Source organism: Halichoerus grypus, chromosome 1 (assembly GCF_964656455.1).
Source record: "Halichoerus grypus chromosome 1, mHalGry1.hap1.1, whole genome shotgun sequence".
NCBI classification, from domain to species: Eukaryota; Metazoa; Chordata; class Mammalia; order Carnivora; family Phocidae; genus Halichoerus; species Halichoerus grypus.
Genome location: NC_135712.1, coordinates 207,240,129 through 207,258,858, shown reverse-complemented (window position 1 = coordinate 207,258,858; position 18,730 = coordinate 207,240,129). Strand labels below are relative to the sequence as shown.

Below are 18,730 nucleotides of genomic sequence, written 5' to 3'. Positions count from 1 at the left end.
TACACACACACACACACGCCCTTTGAACATACATTTGTCAAGTGGTTGCTCTGTGCCAGACACAGTGCTAAAGACAGAGGGAGGCCACAGCTGGGGGACACGGGATGGTGGGGCTCAGGCAGGGACCCGAGGGCCGCCTGTGACTCTCTCCCCCTCATTAACTTCACTATCAAACGCTCCCGGCGTCACAAGTTGTAGGTCTTCTTTATGAAATATTTAACTAGGAGAAATCCAGCTGGGAGGAAACCTCTCATTTGTGGCGGCCCCAGGAGAGCAGAACATGGGCCTGCTGCTGGCATTCACCTGGGCTAATAGCAGGCCCAGGGTGTCCGAGGTATCCCAAATCCCTGGTGCCCAAGGGTGCCACAGGTGGGGGCAGCAACACCCAGGGCCAGGAAGACCCTGACACGAAGAGAGCTCACAGTCTCCCTTGGATGCCAGGTTGGGGGTGGGGGTGGGGAAACACTACCAAAACTCCAAAACCAGAATAGGGTCGATCCAAGAGACAGGACCAGAGGAGCCATGGCCAGGGGTAGGGTAGAGGGGTGGGGGAAGGCAGGGGAGTGGGGAGTGGCCTGATGAGGACTGGGATCTCCTTTTGGGGTGATGAAAATATCTTGGAACAAGACAGAGGTGATGGTCACACAACTGTGCAAACATGCTAAATATCACTGAACGGTGCGCTTCAGAGTAGTTAATTTTATGTTAGGTGAATTTTAACTCAATTTTTCAAAACCATTAAAAAAAAAGAGTCTCATTTCCTCCACTCCTAACTATTAGCTCTAAGGCTGCTGACCTCAATTTTAAGAAATTAACACATTTATGTAAGGAGTGCTCACTATCCTCATCTCAGGCCCCCTGTTCAGCACTTTGAACCATCCCCTCATTTGCTCCTCACAGCCCTGGGAAGGGGGGTGCCAGCATATCCTGGAACTTGGGGCTCAAAGAGGGTAAGTGGCTTGCCCTAGGCTACACAGCCCCAACTCCAATCTACCTGCCTTCCGAGAGTTCTTAACCACCTGATGGACCCTCTGCCAATCCTAGCTGAACTTTAGAATCACCTGGGAATTTTTTAAGATTCCCTAGGTCCAAGGGCAGCTCTGGACCAATCTCACCAGCATCTGTGGGCATGGGGCTCAGGGCATCAGCATTTCTAAAACTTTAAGGTGATTCCGAGTCTAGCCAACCTGAGGATCTTGTTGAGAAGCAGATTGGGATTGAACAGATATGGGGGGGTGACCGAGATTTTGTATTTCTAACAAGCTCCCAGGAGATGCTGCTGCTGCAGGTTCTAAACAGCATGTCCTATAGAACTTCCCACAGCGATGGAAATGTTCTAGATCTGCACCGTCCAGTATGGTGGCCACTAGCCACATGTGGCAATCTAGCACCTGAAATGTGGCTCTTAACTGAGGGCCTGACTCTTTCATTTTATTTAATTTAAATTAATTTTAAGTCAAAATAGCCACACATGGCTAGTGGCTACCACATTGGGCAGTACGGGTCTATACACTCTCCAAGGAAAGAAAGAAATGCGACCTCAAACAGGTTAGGGAAAACATGGTGCCTTAGAACCTTCCTAAATAACCTCGAGTGCGATCCCCTTGTCTGCGTCTTTAAGAATGAGAAACACTTTTCCAAGAAAAGAAAAAATGAGGGAGTCCCTTGGGTCTTCTCCATCCTTCCTTCCCCAGCATTGTCCACCAGCTCAGGGCCCCTCACCTGTCCCCTTCCCCAGCCCTCCTTGGTTCTCTCCACCTAATCCCTTTCACTCCCTAGACAGAGCCACCTATGAAACAGACCTCCAGCCTCACCCCACCTGCTCCTCACCTTCCCTGCTCCCCAGAATCATGCCCACCCCCCTCTTGGGTGTCCTCTTGGCTTGGCTCAGCAACAATGCTCTCTGCCCTCACCGTCCTACTGTATCTCCTATCCCTGCTTTACTTTTGTACCGTAGCATTTACTACACTTAAGCAGTGTCCTTTACCTGGTCCTTGGTCTGTCTTCCCAACGAGAATGTCAGCCACTTCAGGGCAGCTGTCTGTGTCTGTTTGTGTCTGTCTGTGTCCCGGTGCCCAGACCAAGGAGGAAATGAAGAGCTTCTGCCACTTGCTAAGCATGTACTCTGTGCCAAGCACGATTTTTGACATTCACCACCAATTTCATCCTTCCAACCTCTCTGGGACTTAAATACTATTCTACCCCCAGACATTGTGCAGATGAAGAAACTAAGGATCTCTGAAGTTAGGTAGCATCCCAAAAGCCACAGCACTGACAGAGAGAAACCTAGTCCTGGGTGACCTCAGACTCTGTCCCTTAACTACTCCGTTGTACCAGCTCTGGCCCACGGGCACTCCAACTTCTCTGGAGCATGAATGCCTTCCCAGACACAACCTGAGCTTTTGCCCCTCTGGGCCTTTGTCCCCTGCTGTGCTGATACCTGTCCAGTGAGGTTTCCCCACTTGCTCGATGTGTGACCTTGGCAAGCGACTTTGGCTCGCTGAACTTCAGTGTGCTCATCTGTAAAATGGGGGCTGGTATAAAGATTAAGTCAGCCAAAGCAGTCATCACAGAGCCTGAGAGTCATAAGCTCTCCAGAAAGAGGAGTTACTAACCATTGTCCAAAAGGCATACGGTTCCCATGTCCTCCCAGAATTTGGCACTTCTTTAACGGAGCTCCAGGGAAATCCAGGACATGAATGAGCAGAGGAGGGGAGCAGAGGGCCCACCCATCATGAATGTGGAAAATGGTCCAGTTACTTCTCATCAAGTTTTTTTTGGGGGGGGGCAGATGAAGGATCCTGTTTGATCATTTAAAAGAGCCGTGGCTGGAGCCAAGGCTTGGAGAGCTTGCTCTAAATCACATGGTGGCTACTGCACCCTGAGACACCAACAGAGGTACACAGGGTACACTGAAGAGGGGGGACGCTAATTTCTGGCCCCCTGAACAATAGTACAGCCAAACGTATTCAGCATCCGTGTGCCAAGCACTGTTCTAGGTGCTGCTTGAGCCTTACGACAACCCCATGAGGTGGACACTAATGTTATATGCATCTCACAGATGAGGAAGCAGAGACCCAGGAGGTTAAGCAACTCACCCAGGATGATGCGACTGGAAAGAAGAAGTGCCGAGATTCGAACCCAAGCAGACTGGCTCTATAGCCCTTTCTCTTAACCACCACACTGGGCTGCCTCAGACCGTGCACAGAGACCCAGAACCCCTCAGTGTCTACACCTGGCGCATTCCCCCGGAAGATATCTGTGCAGAATATCTCTAGAGAAGCCAGAGAAAAGACATGACCAGGGACATCATGAAGGAAGTGCAGACGGCCCACACAGACCCAGAAAACTTTCTACTTCTTCAGTTCCTGAAGGTACACATTGTACCCCAAGGGGATTCCACTTTTCACTTATCTATCTGGTGGAGATGCAAAATCAAGGGCGAGCCAGTTGGACCACGTAACCAAGGAAAGGGGGCCTCTGGGTTTGAAAGGACGCAGACTTCCTGCTCCTTGCAATCTGGTCCCAAAGCCTGACATATGACCCAGCGGTGCCCTTTCCAGGACTCTCTCCTAAGGAAATAGTCATATTCTGTCACCTTTCTGATCTCACCTGCCCCCACTCGCCTGGTACATAGTAGGTGCTCAATAAACATTTATAAATGAATGAATTCACCATGAATGAATGAATGAATGCACTCCTCTCCCCACTCCCATGTCTAAGCTAATCTGCCCCAGGCTCTGTCTCCTGCTCATGCACAAGGCCAGCCCAGGATGCTGGGACTAAGGGAATAGAGAACCACGATCTACACCAACAGCACCCACCACACCAGGAGCCCAGAGAAGTGAGACACGATTTAAAAACTGGGCAACAGAAGGAGAAGGAAGGAGAAGGAAAGGCCGCAGCAGCTTTCATCCCAACATTTTCCAACTCCGGCTGAGATTTCCTTCTATATACTCATCTATATTTACATCAACGAATCTGTCGGTAGCAAGCCTGTTGCTGATCGTGTGGGATCTAAAGTTCACAGAAAGCTGGCTTAGACACCCAGCTAGGAAGAGAAACTGTAAATTCAATTTAAGTCACCCAAAACCCCGAAATCCACCCACTCCCCTCCAGGAAATCTGTGACATCTTTTACATCAGGATCTCTCAATCTCAGCTCTACTGACACCTTGGGCTGGATGATTCTTTACTGGGGGGGGGTGAGGGCGGGACAGATGGGGGTGTCCTGTGCATTTCAGGACATTCAGCAGCAGCCCTAGCTTCTGCCCACTACATGCCAGCAGAACCTTGCCCTCCACGGTCATGACATCCAGAAACGTCTCCAGACACTGCCAAAAGTCCCTTGGGGGGCCAAAATCACCCCCAGTTCGAAAGCACTCTTTCCATGCAGCCCAGGAAAAATTCCAAACCAAACAGCGGTTCTTTCCCTGCCCCTCCCCATCCACTTCCTGAACTTTGAGTCACCTGGTCTCCAAATCTCTTTTACAGACTCGAAGACAGTACAGGCAGCAGTTTCCAGACTTGAGCACCTTATCTAGACCAGAATTTTATTCTGAAAATAATCAGAGCCTTGGACAAAGAGGCACAAAGATGTTCACTGCACTGTTGTTTATAAGCAAAACAAACAAACAGCTGGAGGTGGTTACATGAAGTAGGATACAACCATAAAGCGGAGTACTGTCAGATATTAACAGCAGTCTTTTCTGGGGTTGCTGCCAACCCATACAGCACCACTGTGTGAATTTAAATAAGACACCCCTTTTTCAAGTTGTTAGGTCCATCTGTCAAAAAGTTGTCATAATATCTTCATTTTTCTAGAACAAGATACTAAGCTTTCATCAGCTGGGAAATTGAAATAATAAATGTACAGCTCCATGATGTCTATGAGATATGATACCCTTGTGCAATGTACAGCCTGTGCAACGGTACATGGGAGCTCTGATGCTTTCCAAGGATATCTAGTGGCATGGAAATGTGTTCACAAAAGCTTATAAAAAGGGACAGAATGAAATACATTAAAACGTCTCCAGAGATTCCCTCTAGATAGGAGAGTATACATATATTTTATATTCTCCTCTGTACTTCAGGTGTTCAATAAATGAAGAGGACAGGCCTCTTGGAGGATGCAAGTCTTGCACTGAGACCTAAATAAAGAGGAGTCAGCCATAGGGAGACAGGTGGAGAGAACAGCCAGCACAAATGCCTTCGCCCTCGGATGCAAATGAGCTGGGTGTGGGCAAAAAATGGCCAGTGGAGCTGAGACAGAGCGGAAGGGGCAGAGAATAGAAGAGATGAGACGAAGACAAAACAGTGACCAGATCGTGTGGGGCCTTATAGGACCGTGGTGCATCTGTAATCTGTAATCTCTGGTCAGTGAGTAGGAATCGGGGACATTTATCCAATCTGCTCAGAAGAGAGCTATCCCACTAGCCCACCACTATTCACTGATGGGGTAAAATCCAAGGAGTTCCACTTCCAGTCCCAGTGCCGAAATAAACAAAACCAGGTGTTCCCAGAATTTTCATAATCTTTATCAACAACACCATTTATTTTCCTCATCATTACTCAATTAACAAACATTTATGCATGATATAGCACAGGAATTGTTGGGGGTATGAGGAAGGTAAAGCACTGTCCCCTACAGGCAAGGAGCCTTCTAGTTAGAGAGGTAAGCCTTAAACACACATTCTCACTGATTTTCACAAAAAGCATGCAAGATTCATTTGATGCTGAGAAAGGTACAACGAAGGCAGCAAGTGGAGGGACTTGGTCATTAACAACCCAATAAGAACACTAAATACCACAGACACCCAACATGGACAACCACCCTGCTAGACACACCCTTATCTTCAACATCCACCCACACACCCACCCATCCGTCCACCCATCCATCTCCTTACCCATCCATCTCCTTACCCTCCTTACCCATCATCTGCCCATCTACTCATCCAGCCATACATTCACCCATCAGTCATCCACCAATCTACTCACCCATCCACCTATAACCTATCCATTTACTCATCCAATCACCCAGCTATCCAACACCATTCATTTTCCTCTTTCTTCCTCTCTCCCTCCTTCCCTTCCTTCCTTCATCCCATCCCTCCATCCATCTGTCTGTCCAACCAACCACAGATGAATCCATCCATCCATCTACTCATCTGATACTAACTGCATGGGATGACCTTCCTCCCCTATAAACCATGAACATCCATCCATGATCTGTAACTTAAAAGACTGCACTGTGGCTAGGAACAGGCCAGACTCTGAAAATTTTTGCATTCTAACAACTCTTCCAAAGATAATTCAAGTCCATAAATGTTTTTGACTATTCCAATTTGTTCAAGACCCCAACTCTCCAGGCAGGAATGGGGGCTGTCTGGCTGACCCAGCCCTTAGAATGAGGAGGAACCTGAGAACCAGCTTAGCCAGGGCTTGTCAGATGGCTGGTGTTCCATAAACGCTGATGAATCTCAGCTGATTCTAGCTGAAGCTAGGTTCCCAAGTACACAGACTAAAATTAACACCTTGAATTCATTCATTCAAAAATTATTTATTCATCACAGCAGCACTGTTCAAAATAGCAAACACACACACGTGCACACACGCTCATGCACACATGCAAACTAGAAACATCCCAAATGTCCATCACCCAGGGCAATGGATAAATTGTTGTATCATCACAGAATGCAATATTAAGCAGAGAAAAGGAAATGATCTACAGCTACACTCAACAGCAGATGAATCTTAGAAACATACAGTTGGGTGGAAAAGGCAAGTATAAGTTCCAGAAGGCTACAAAGTTCAGAAACCAGGAAAACTAAATTTATGTCAAGGTGTATGTAAATATGTGATGAAACCTGTAAGAGAGGAAGAAGAAGAAGGGAGGGAAAGAGGGAGGGAGGGAGGAAGACACACACAATCCAAGAGATAGCATCCAAGAGACCGCGGTTGCCTTTGGGGAATGCAGTGGGGGAGGAGTAGGAGGAAAAGGGAGGTCGGAGACCACAGGTGGAATTAAGTTACTGATCATGTTTAGTTCAGGGTTTCTCAAAGTGTGCTCCCAGACCAGCAGCAGCAGCACCACCTGGGAACTTGCTAGAAATGCAGGTTCTCAGACTTTACTCCAAACCTCCTAAATCAGAAACTCTGGGGGTGAGGTCGGGCACCCTGTGTTTAAACAGCCCTCCAGGTGATGCTGATGCATGCTCAAAGGTGAGCACCTCTGCCCTAGGGCAGGTGATGCTGACCCTGGAGGGCTGGGGACCACACTTGGAGGACCACCATTCTAGTTTGTGACTTAGGTACCTGGTCCACCAGCGTTACTATTACAATAAATAAGGAAAAACAAGTGGCAGGAGAGACAATTTTGAGAGTGTGTGGTGAACCTGGAACCAGATTAAAGCAATAGGCTGTTAATGGGAAGTGCGAGAAAACACCCCACAGATACGTATTCAGCCCCTGCAGGTGCCAGGCTCAGGGACAACACGGTGGCCACACAAACCCAGCCCTCACCATCGTGCGGTCTGAAGGCCATCCTTTTCACAGCATAATCATACACACCACATGGTTTCTGTTCACAGTATCTTTTAATCCTCCCAGAATTCCCTGGGTGTAGGGCTGCTCTGCCCATTTTACAGATGAGGAGACTGAGCCTCCACTACTAGGGGCTGGAGCTGAGATGTGCAGCACAGGTCACCTATCCTGAAGCCCTGTATGCTTTGCCTCCCCCCTAAGTCACCTCCCCTACCCTGCCTCTTCTCCGCCTCCACTCTTTGGTGCTATTGCTCAGACAGGAACATTCCTACGTGGCCTCCATGATGTGCCACAAACATTTCATGGGAGCAAGTGAAAGTCAGCATAGCTTCCCCTGCCCGTTATCCTTAATAAGGAAAATAATAAAGGTCAATGAGGTAAAAGCACATGGCAGGTTCTGGAAGGTCGGAAACCATGTTACCCTCCCTTCCCTCCCACCAGCAAGTTCGGGGTCTGCATCAGCACTTCCTCTGAGACACATCTGTCAATTTATTCTTGAAATCAGACTTAGCCCTCCTGCAAAAGCTACTTGTATAAAAATACTTTAGAAATTGGTTTAAAATTATATATATATATATATATATATATATATATATGTATGTATGTGTATTTATTTATTTATTTATTTATTTATTTATTTATTTATTTTACACACAGACCTAAAAGGAGAACAGTACTTAACAGCGTGAATATTATTTACTGGCAGGTGGGCAACAAGGCTGAGTTTCCCTCACAGCTCCAGAGAGGGGGCCCTGCCTCTGGAATAGTGTCATTCTGGGGAGGGACTGCTAATTCCAAATTCCAGGTCCAACCTGAGCCCTGAGCACTTCCATGGAAGATCCAAGGATGTTCCCAGTCTGAACAGAAGATAAAAGCCATCTCTGGCCCAAGAGAGATGACAAAACTCGATCTGGACTTAACTCAGAACTTTTGCTTCAGAGCCGGGATCTCTCTTGTATTAGTTGCCTTAAATAGGCGGCTTCCAAAAGCACAGTTCATTCCAATAAAAAGTCCCAGCTTTTCAGAGGGGAAAAGCTACCTATCTTCTCCTTTCCCGCATACTGGACCATCTCTTGTTTCCCTCCTCTCTCCCTTCTTGGGTGTTAAGAACTCACCAGTACAGTGACCAGAGTCCTGGTTTGCCCAGAACTACTTGGTTTCCTGGGATGCCAAAACCAGGACAGTCCTAGGCAAACTGGGACATCTGGTCATCCTATCCAGACAAGGACTAATGCCCAGTGGTTTCGGAAACCCAAGTTGCGGAGCCCACCCTCTGGTTCCCTCTCCTGGAATGTCCTTTGCCTTCTCTATTCTCCTAGGAGGTAAGGGACAGGCAAGAAATAAGAAAGACAGGAGTTGGGAGGAGGGGGACATAGTCTAACCCCAAAGCTGAGCAGGGTTCTGCTGTTAAACCCCCACTGGTTGCCTGGGGTGACCACAGCAGCTGTCCTAAGGCATGTGGTCTCTATCTCCGGCTGGACTCTTGGCCAGCTCAGAACAAGGAGATGGGGTAGGAGGGAGAACAGGAAAGCTAATTACACACTTTAAAACTCCCTCACCTTGTCACCCACAAAGGGAGGGATCAAGGGAGAGGAAGACAATTAATTTTATCTTAGACTGAAGGGAATAGAAAAATAGGTCAAGTGGGCATGAATTTTCCCCCCTTAAAGCTTCCAGAGAGAACAGAGAAGACAGAACATCTGAGGGTTGCCTTAAAGGGTGCCACACTCAGATTAACGAATCCAAAGTGACCAGTCATGGAGGGGCCCTTTGCTCCCACTCCTACCCAGAGAACATGATTTCTAGCCAAAGTTTCCAGAAAAGACCATTAGGGGGAAAAGTGCTCTCCAACATTACAGCTCATGTATTTTAGAGCTTCTTCGTGCCAGATACTGACTTGAGCATTTACCATGTGTGAACCCACTTAACCTCCCCAGGAGTCCTCCGAGGCAGATGCTATCAGAAGCAGTATCCTCATCTTGCACACTAAGGCTCTGATGCCCAAAACAGCCTGGCCGGGGAGTCACTCGAACCTGGGCCTGGCCAGTCCAGAGCACAGAATGCTTTCCTTCTCCTCTGTCATATTTCATGGCACCACACTGATTCTTCCCAAAGAGCTGAGTTAGCATTCTCCAAAATGTATTAACTGTGGGGCTTTTGGGCTTTGACGATCTCTGGATTGAACCCACTTTCCCGGTGGTGCCTTCCATTGTTGAGGGAGTACGTATGTGTGCTTGCTACTGGGGGCCAGTGGGGGGGTGTATAAGCCCCAAGCACCCAATAGACATCCCCCCAAGCCCCTGAAGGAAGACTTCACTTTCAAGGGCCCACTACTCCCCAACTTCTCAAGCACTGTAACTTCAGAGACCTTCTTTGGTCTGATAACCTCAAGCACACATACCCTTCCTTGCCCCCCCATCCCCTGTACCTAAAACCCACTGAAAACCTAAAATGTTGGCATAAGGGCAGAGCAGATCTATATGATGGGCAAATGGGTGGCAAGAGGCTTTTTCACTCACTGGGAGAATATTTATGGAGCACTTACTTTGTGCCAGGTGTGGTAGGGTTGCGGTGGGGAACAAGGGTGACAAGCATGAGTGCCACGGCCTCAGAGCTTGACTTTTTACTGTGAATGGCAGAACCAACATGCTCCAAGCAAGAGAGCCCCTTTCCCCACTCCAGAGACCCCCTTCCTCGCTCTTCCTCATTTCTCTGACTGGTACTTAATTCTACCATGCCAGCACTGCCTACACACACCCACAATCCTTCACCTAAACCCTAGAAGCCAGACGTGCTTTGGAGTTTAGAATTTGGTGCTTTTAAAGGGATAACCAGGATAGGAACGTAAAATGGGCACAGCCACTTTGAGAAAATGGTTTGGTGGTCTCTTATAAAGTTAAACATATACTTACCGCACACCCCAGCAATCTGACTCCTGGGTATTTACTTACGCAAGAGAAATGGAATGTATGTTCCCAATGTTCCCACTAAAACCCGTCTGCCAATGTTTATAGAGGCTCTAGTCACAATCGCCCAACCTGGACACATCCCAAATGTCTTTCAACTGGGAAATGGATGAACAGACTGTGGTCCAGCCATCCCATGGAATATTACTCAGCACTAAAAAGAAACGAACTACTCATACACACAACAACATGAATGGATCTCAAATGGCTGCATGAAAGAAGCAAAGCTCCAAACGCTACATACAGTATGATTCTATTTATATGACCTCCTGGAAAAGGCAGAAACATAAGGATGGAGAACAGATCAGTGCTTGCAAGGGTCTAGGGTAGTGCTGACTCAGAAAGCACTACGAGATATCCTAGGATGATGAAACTGCTCAATCTTTCTTTTTTTTAAATTTCACTTTTAGGGGGCACCTGGGTGTCTCAGTCGGTTAAGTATCTGCCTTCAGCTCAGGTCATGATCCCAGCATCCTGGGATTGAGCCCCGCCGCATTGTGCTCCGTGCTCAACAGGGAGCCTGCTTCTCCCTCTCCCTCTGCCTGCCTGTCTGCCTCGTTGTGATTTCGCTCTCTCTCTCTGTCAAATAAATAAATAAAATCTTTAAAAAATTTTTTTTTACTTTTAAGTAATCTCTCCACCCAACATGGGGCTCAAATCCACAACCCCGAGATCGAGTCACACACTCCACCGACTCAGCCAGCTAGGCGCCCTGAAACCATTCCCTATCGTGATTTTGATAGGGGTTATGCTACTGCATATGTCTGTCTGTCATATGCATATGCATATTGCATATGCACGTGTCTGTCAAAACTCAACAGTACTGTATGCAAAAAGGGTGAATTTTGCTATCAGTAATTTATACCTCAATAAACCTGATCTTGGAGAAAAAGAAGAAAAAGGTCCCAGGATGAATCTATGATATGACCTGGCTACTCCCAGTGGAACCCACAGACCACAGCAGGGGCAATCCCTAGGAGCCTGGTGGAAAGGCAAAACCCTGGGCCCCACCCCAAAACTGCTGGGCCAGAATCACCATTTTAACAAGACAATCCTCACACACATGAAAGTTTGGGAGACACTACAAGACATACATAACACTCCCAGTGGGGAGCTGGAGCAGCACCCCATAATCAAGCATATCAAACATTTCTGCATCAAAACACACCAAAACGCACACCATGTGGGATAAATTAAGACTGTATGTAAAGACTATAAACTCAGGTCAATTCAGGGTAGAATTTTACCCCTATATGATCTGATGTTTTGGTTTTCAGAGCTTTTGGGGTTTGGAGATTACAGAGGAGGGACGGCACCTTTGTGGGGGAAAAAAATCCCAATGGAAAAGCCATGCTAACTCTTACTTCTCAGAATTCTGCTCTTCTGGAATTACCAGCCATCCAGGTCTAGCAGAAGTATCATGGGGTCATACTGTCTTGCCTTCTATAGTAGTATCTTCTAGCACATTCTACTTTGCAGGACCAGTGGAGGCTGATAACATGCTCCAACTTCTCCCAGGGCTCCCTCCGGTTCCCATATAGAACATTCCTCTTTTAAAAAACTGGGGAACACCAATCGGCCAATGTCCATAGGTTACCTGGTGTGATGGGACTCGGCCCCTTGTTGAGATTGCCAAAGACACAGGTGAAAAGCTGGAATCCTGCATGCAATTCAGGAGACTAAGTGTGATAGCACACAGATCTGGGTCTGCGGCTCTTGCAACGGCCCCAATTCCTACATCGTGCTCAGTGGGAGATCTGCTGGCATCAGCTCGACTGGGGGAAGATGATATTCACATTGGCGTTTGGTAGCACATCAGAAGGAGTGAGTGGCATTAAGTGGGGGCTCTGGTAAGGTTGACAGATGCGCCTTATTGAGCTGACAGATTTGAGCTCCTTAGAAGCCAGCACCATCACGGCCGCACTGAAATCAGACTCCCGATCAACGAAAACATGGAACCAAGGTGTGTGGTCAAGACAGCCTGCTGCCCAGCATACTCCAAGAGAAAAAGGCAGCAATGTAAATCTGAACATCAAAGACTTCCATTTGGGTTTTCTTGCTTCAGAAGACAAAACTAAAAGGAAGGAGAACCCTTAATTCTCATGGCTGGCTTCAAGCTTGAAGGCGCCGTGAGAATAGGGTGCAAAAGGGTAAAAGGCATCGCAGTGGCAAAGTGCTTCAGGGCATGGAGACCGGAAGGCTGCACCCTCCCCCAGCATGCCATGCTGGAATTTGCATTTGGAAGTAACACCCTTAGGCCCTATGAGCATACAGCCAAGTTCACGGAACACTCCCTCACTCCTCCACGAGACAGCGAAGAAGGTGCTTTCCGTAGTCAGCTGCACCCTTAGTGGATGCCGTTTCCAAATACACGCCCTGCTACACATGCATCCAAGAATGGCAGGGGCAGTTACATTCCTATGTACAGACCCAAGAGAAATGTTAAAAAAAAAAAAGTGCAGCCAAAGACATGTACAAGAATATTCCTAACGACACAATCTGGAGACTACCCAAATGGCCCTCACAAGCAGAGGGGACAAGTACATTGTGGTAGAGTCACACAGTAAAATGCCACAAAGCAACGAGAAGGAGCAACCTACAACCACTTGCAGCAACCTGGATGAATCTCACAGGCGTGCCGTTGAGCAAAAGAAACCAAACACAGTAACACAGTCTGCGACTCCATTGACAGGAAGTCCAAATGGAGGAAAATGAACCTGTGGGCTTAGAAGTCAGGGTAGTGGCTAGCTCTGCGGTGTGAGTGGGGGGAGGGGCCCTGAGGGGGGCTTCTGGGGGGCTGGTCACATCCTCTTTCTCGTCCTGGTTCTGTTTGCAATGGTTGTGGTCACTTTGTGAACACATATTAAACTAGACTTAACTTAGGTATTTTGTGTCCGTATATTAGACTTTATTCTAAAAGTTCAGAATAAGTACTGAAAGACATTATTTTAAAGGGCAGAAGTGTTTGGATACGGAAGCCAACATCTGCCCTGGTACCCTGGCTCGTCAGCATTTCCACAGTCCATCTCTTTGCACTGGTCCCGAGTCCCTTATCCAGCGGCCCCCACCCAGTTCTCTGTCCCCTCTCCTTTCATCCCCCCCAGCCCCCCAGAAATCTTAGACCTGGATTACCCTGCTTGGTGACAGATTGGGGGGATGGAGAGCTTTCCCTTCCAGAGTGGGGCTGTATAATGTGTTTGCTGCCTCGGGCCAAAAAGAGAATAAAAACTGTCTGCAGAGAACAAAATGAACAAACTCATCACAAAGCAAGAAAGCCAAAGAAAACCTAAAGTACAAATGGAATGCTCCCAAATCACCTGCATCCCTCCCCAGAGATCCTTCCTTCTGAGGGGTCCCTGGCAATCCCCTCCCTCTCCAACAGCTCTCTGATCTGCAGGATTCAGTCTGGACGGGGTGAGCTGAGGACACATTAGGACTCCCACCTCCTTCCTTTCCTCTTAGAAGACTCCAAATCCAGGCTCCAGAAGGCGATCTAAAGCCATTTTCAACATGGAAACCTGTCAGCCCAGTGATTCCCTCCTGAACACCCCCTGGAGTTATTTGAGCATGCACACATTGACACCTTGCCACCCTCCAAGCCCCCACCACTCCCGGGGCGGAGGATGGGGAGGCAGGCAGAGTGATCACAAGACCCCTGAGCATTTCAGTGGGTCTTCAGGAGGTTTGAACTTGGGAGGCAAAGACCAGGCTCCTGGTTCATGCACCAATCAAGATGACATCGTGCTTAGGGGTGTGCCCCTCCAGAAAGACCCCAGCTGAACCTCCTAATTTTCACCACCCTCAAAGTAGACTGTTCACACACTCCAAAACCTTAGAGCCCTCTTACAATTTCAGCACCCAGAAGCAAAAAGCTTGCCCAATTTTGAGTTCCCCTAAAAATGAATCCACCAGCCACAGAGCTCCTCAAATAAGCAACCCCAGGATCACCTGGGGCCCAGTCCTGTTGAGTATGTAACAGTGGAAACCAAACACAAAGGAGTAGGGGCTCATTGCGGAGCCCCAGGGGCCCATCCAGCCCCGTTCATTTGTACACGGAGGGCAGCCAGTTGGAACCAAGCCGAGGAGCAGCACATTTGGGCATGGTACAGTGGTCAGTCAGCCTGGGGAGCAGGGTGCGTCCCCTCACTTGGAATCTGGGTCATGCTTAGATAACTGTTAGAAAGCCCGACTAATTACCCATCCTTGCCTGCCTACATCTCAACAGATGTTAAGCCCTCCTCAAGGTTTATTTCAAGCAGGCACAGATTTAAAGAAACACAAGGGGATCTGCATTTTGATAGCATCTCAATAGAGGAAAATGTGGTCTTCACCCTCTTCCTCTGGATCTTTGATTTAAAAAAAAAAGAAGGCATTTACCTGCCTGGAGGTGTCCACATGGAGGCTGATTCTCCTGGTGTCCCCTCCCGGTTCCCTAGGGTGGGAGAAGCCGAATCCAACCCAAGGCCTGACACCATACCTAGGAAGGACCTGCCACCTCATTTCCTCTTGCCCTGTCTTCCTTATTGAAAGAGTCCATCTGGGTCTTCCAGGTCAGGGCCCCAGATGGCGCAAATGGGATGTTTTCTACACCCCAACCGATGATGAGGTCCCCGGGCAGGGGGGAACGAACGAAATGGGACCAGCAGACATAGGGGAGAATAAGTGCCCCCAACCCACCACTGCTTTTCCCAGATTGGGGCCAGTGGCCCACCCCGGGATATGAGCTCTGGCCAGTGCTAGCCCCTCCGTGTGAAGGCCACGTGTTCTTCCACTGGCTCTTGGCCCCGGGAACCCCTAAGTGCCCGGCCCTAAGAGAGCGGGCCCCCTCTTCGGGGAAGGCAGGGGTGGAGAAGCCAGTGAGCTGGGTTCGGGCTCCAGCTCTGGAGGCTCCCGTGCATTCCAGTGAGGGCCACCTAAGGAAACCCAGCCAAAGCCCCCACGGTTCTCCTGCCCTGGCCAGAGAGCCCAGGCCCCGGCCGGGTCCATGCTCATTTGGGAAAACTCTGACCCATCCAGAACTAGCTCTGAAGCTCCCACCCAGGCCCCTGTTACGACCCCAGGGCCCAGCCCTCATTCTGGAATCGGTCCTTAGGAGGAATCCACTCCCCCGGCTCCCCCATCCCAAGCCTCCACGGTAGCTCAACCCAGCTCGGGGTGGAGAGATTCTCCACACTCCTCCCCGGTGCCCCCTCTCCCAGCCCCTGGAAGACCCCCCCACCTCCCATCAACCCCCGGGTCTCTCTCCCAGCCTGGAAGAGGGGAAGCGGAGGGAGGAGGGGAGGCGCAGCTGCCGGGGTTCGCTGCCGGGTTCGGGCAAAGGATATGGCCATTCGGTGATCTTTTTGGCGTATTTTCTCACCACGTTGTCCTCGCTGAAGAGGAATAGAGACCGGTTGACCGTGAGGCAGTTCTGTCGGACGGGGATGGGGTTGTAGAGGGCCATGGTCCGCGCTCTCTGCGCCATTGACTGCTTGTACATCCTTTGCGCCCCGGGCTGCCCGCCCTGCCGGCTGCCCCCGGCTCCTCGCCCGCCTCCGGCGCCCACGACCACCCCGGCGGCTGCCCCGGAGCCTCCTCCCCCGTAGCGGGCCGGCATCTCGTCTCCGAAGCGGGCCATTCTGCAAAGAGCAAAGGGCTCCGGGTTACGCTGCGGCGAACGATGCGGAAGACGCCGCCGCCGCCGCCGCTGCCGATGCCGATGCTGCCGGGGCTGCCGGGGCTGTCAAGACGGCGGCTGGAGCTGCGACTGCGGAGACGCTCCACGGCCCAGCCCATCGGGCGGCGGCGGCTCGGCGCCTCGGGTCGGGGGCTCACAAGGCGGCTGCCCGGCCCCAGCCGGGGAGAGCGGCTCGGGACATCTTCCTGGCTGACCCCGGAGAAGGAGGGGCGGAGGAGGGTGCGGGGGCGGGGCGCGGGGGCCAGGGAGGGGGAGGGGAGAGGGAAGCGAGGCAAAAAATAACCGAGGAAGGAATCCAGGCAATCCCCAGTCCACCCACTCCGGAAAAAAAAAAAAAAAAAAAAAAAAAAAAGACAGTTAAAAAAAAAAAAAAACAACGCACACCCCCTTTAAGACGCGAACGGTTTGCAAAGGACGCCCCCCCGGGACGCAGTGGAAGCTTCAAATTCCTCCGAGGTCCGGGTCAGGCTGGCATCTTGCAAAAGGAGTGCGCTCGGCCCATTAGAAAAAATCTTTATTGAAAAAATAAAAATAAAAACCAGGTCTTTGCAGGGGGGAGGGCAGCCCCCCAAATTTAAAAAAAATCCCCCTTTCTGTTTTGCTTGAGTTCCTAGACCTTAAAAAGGCTGAAAGATCTGTAGCCAAAAAATAAAATTAAATGAAAAAGAATATTAACGGGAAAGGAAAGAAGGGAAGGGGGAGGGAAACGCTCCGGAGGGCTCTTTTAAGGAGTCTTGAAGCCGCAGGGTCCGGGTGATTTTTTTTTTTTTTTTCTTCCTGAATCACCAGCGGCTCTCTTCTGCTCACGAAGGAGTGTGAGTGTGCGTGTGCGCGCAGCCTTTCGCTCAACCGTGCCTCATCTTGGGGTTAAATTGCAGCAATGAAATCCTGAAAATTCCCAACAGGGGAAAAAGAGAGAGAGGGAGAGAGAGGTATGCGCCGTTCGCTTAGCCACTCAGTAGCTGCTCCCGGATGCTGCAATGCCTAGCGTTCCCCCCACCCCCCAATGCCTCCTCCTCCTCCTTCTCCTCTAGGTTTTGCTAAAATAAGACTGGTGTGGAGGGGTGGGGGAAGAGAAAGGAAGAAGGAAAATGGGCTCAAAGGTCTAAACCACTGGCCAGCGAAGCTCCAAAGAGGAGCGATTGATGAGTTTAACGGGAGAAAGACCCACCCAGAATGTCGACACATGATGGCCCGCGACCAATCGCGGAGCTGCGAGGGGACCTGGCTCAGCGGAGTTTGTGGGGGAGAAGAGGGGAGAGCCGGATGGTCGGGAGACAGGGGGGAAGTTGGGACGACAGATTCCTGCTCCCCTGGGAGGAAACCTTGTTTTCCAATGGGTTCCATTTCGGTTGCAGACAACCGGACACTCTCAGCAGCTTGCAAGGAGTACGTTAGGAGAAAGAAACTTAATGATAAAAAGAGAAGGAGATTCGTGTCCAGGGGTGTAATTAGTCTCTAAACAAATCTGGTCCGTTTAGCAAAAGACACATTTTTGAGGAGAACGATTTGGGGGCGCACATCTGTCAAAGTTTCAAGTCACAGGGTCCCTGAAAGCTGGAATAAAAGGCTCAGCTCCTCTTCGAAAAGACTCCAGAGGTGGCAAATCTTAACTGCTAGAGGCAGATAACTAAACCAGATCCTAGTGGGCTGGATAGGGGTTCTGGGTGGTATACTTGGCACGGTGTTCACTTCCCTCCAGAACCACTGAAGTTTATTTCCCATTCTCCTTTTTATATTGTGAAGTTGAATAAACACACAGAAAAATGCCTAAAGCATAAATGTACAGTTGAAGACGTTGCTGTGAAACCAACGTTCTTGAAACTAACACTCAGGTCCAGGGCTACAAATGGGACATTGCCAGCTTCCCAGAAACACACACACAGGTCTTCTTCCCCCTGCAATAATCACTATTCTGATGTTATACTATTAATAACCTTGCTTTTCTTTATACTTTTCCTACCTTATTGTGCATTCCCAAACAGTACAGTTCTACTTGGCATCTTTTTGGATTCTTACATAAATGGAATCATACAGTATATATCCTGTAATGTCTGGCTTCTTTGGTCCAACATCATGTCTTTAAGATTCATCTGTTGTCACGTGTAGCTGTGATTGATTCACTTTCACTGCTACATAGTATTCCACTGAAAGAGTATGCCACAATTTGTTTATCCATTATCCCCTTGATGGACATTTGGATTGTTTCCAGTTGGGGCTTTAAACATTCCTGCCTCAAATACTCTGTGCCTATGAGCATGCATTTCTGTAGGAATAGCCCTAAGAATGGAATTTCTGGGTCCCAGGGTATGCCTACCTTCAGGTTTGTAAAATGGCACCAAACTGTATTCCAAAGTGGATGTACCAAGAAACCACTGAATTTTTAGAAAGCCATGTATAGACTTGGAAGGCAGGGGTGAGGGTAGGGGTTGGGGAACAGGATGAAGAAGGCAAATATTTTTTTTAAGCCTTAGCTAGTTGAATTTGAGTTGATCCCCCGACCCCCATCAGTATTTGAGTTCTTTGGAACATTCTAGAAAAGATAC

At 49.2% G+C, this 18,730-nt stretch overlaps 1 protein-coding gene across 6 annotated transcripts in view; it reads right to left on the bottom strand.

Moving 5' to 3' along the window:
* Positions 1–17,366, bottom strand: part of CACNA1A (calcium voltage-gated channel subunit alpha1 A) — a 211,655-nt gene extending 194,289 nt beyond the window's left edge. For 4 of the 6 annotated variants that reach the window (XM_078054750.1, XM_078054755.1, XM_078054761.1 and 1 more), the window contains exon 1: positions 15,833–16,375. In XM_078054750.1, the coding sequence (XP_077910876.1) occupies positions 15,833–16,124 (292 nt within the window). In that variant the 5' untranslated portion in view covers positions 16,125–16,375. Of the gene's footprint in view, positions 1–15,832; positions 16,376–16,566 lie in introns of those variants that run through there. The other 2 variants (XM_078054736.1, XM_078054769.1) reach the window with 2 other exon arrangements.
* Positions 17,367–18,730: the final 1,364 nt, after the last annotated feature.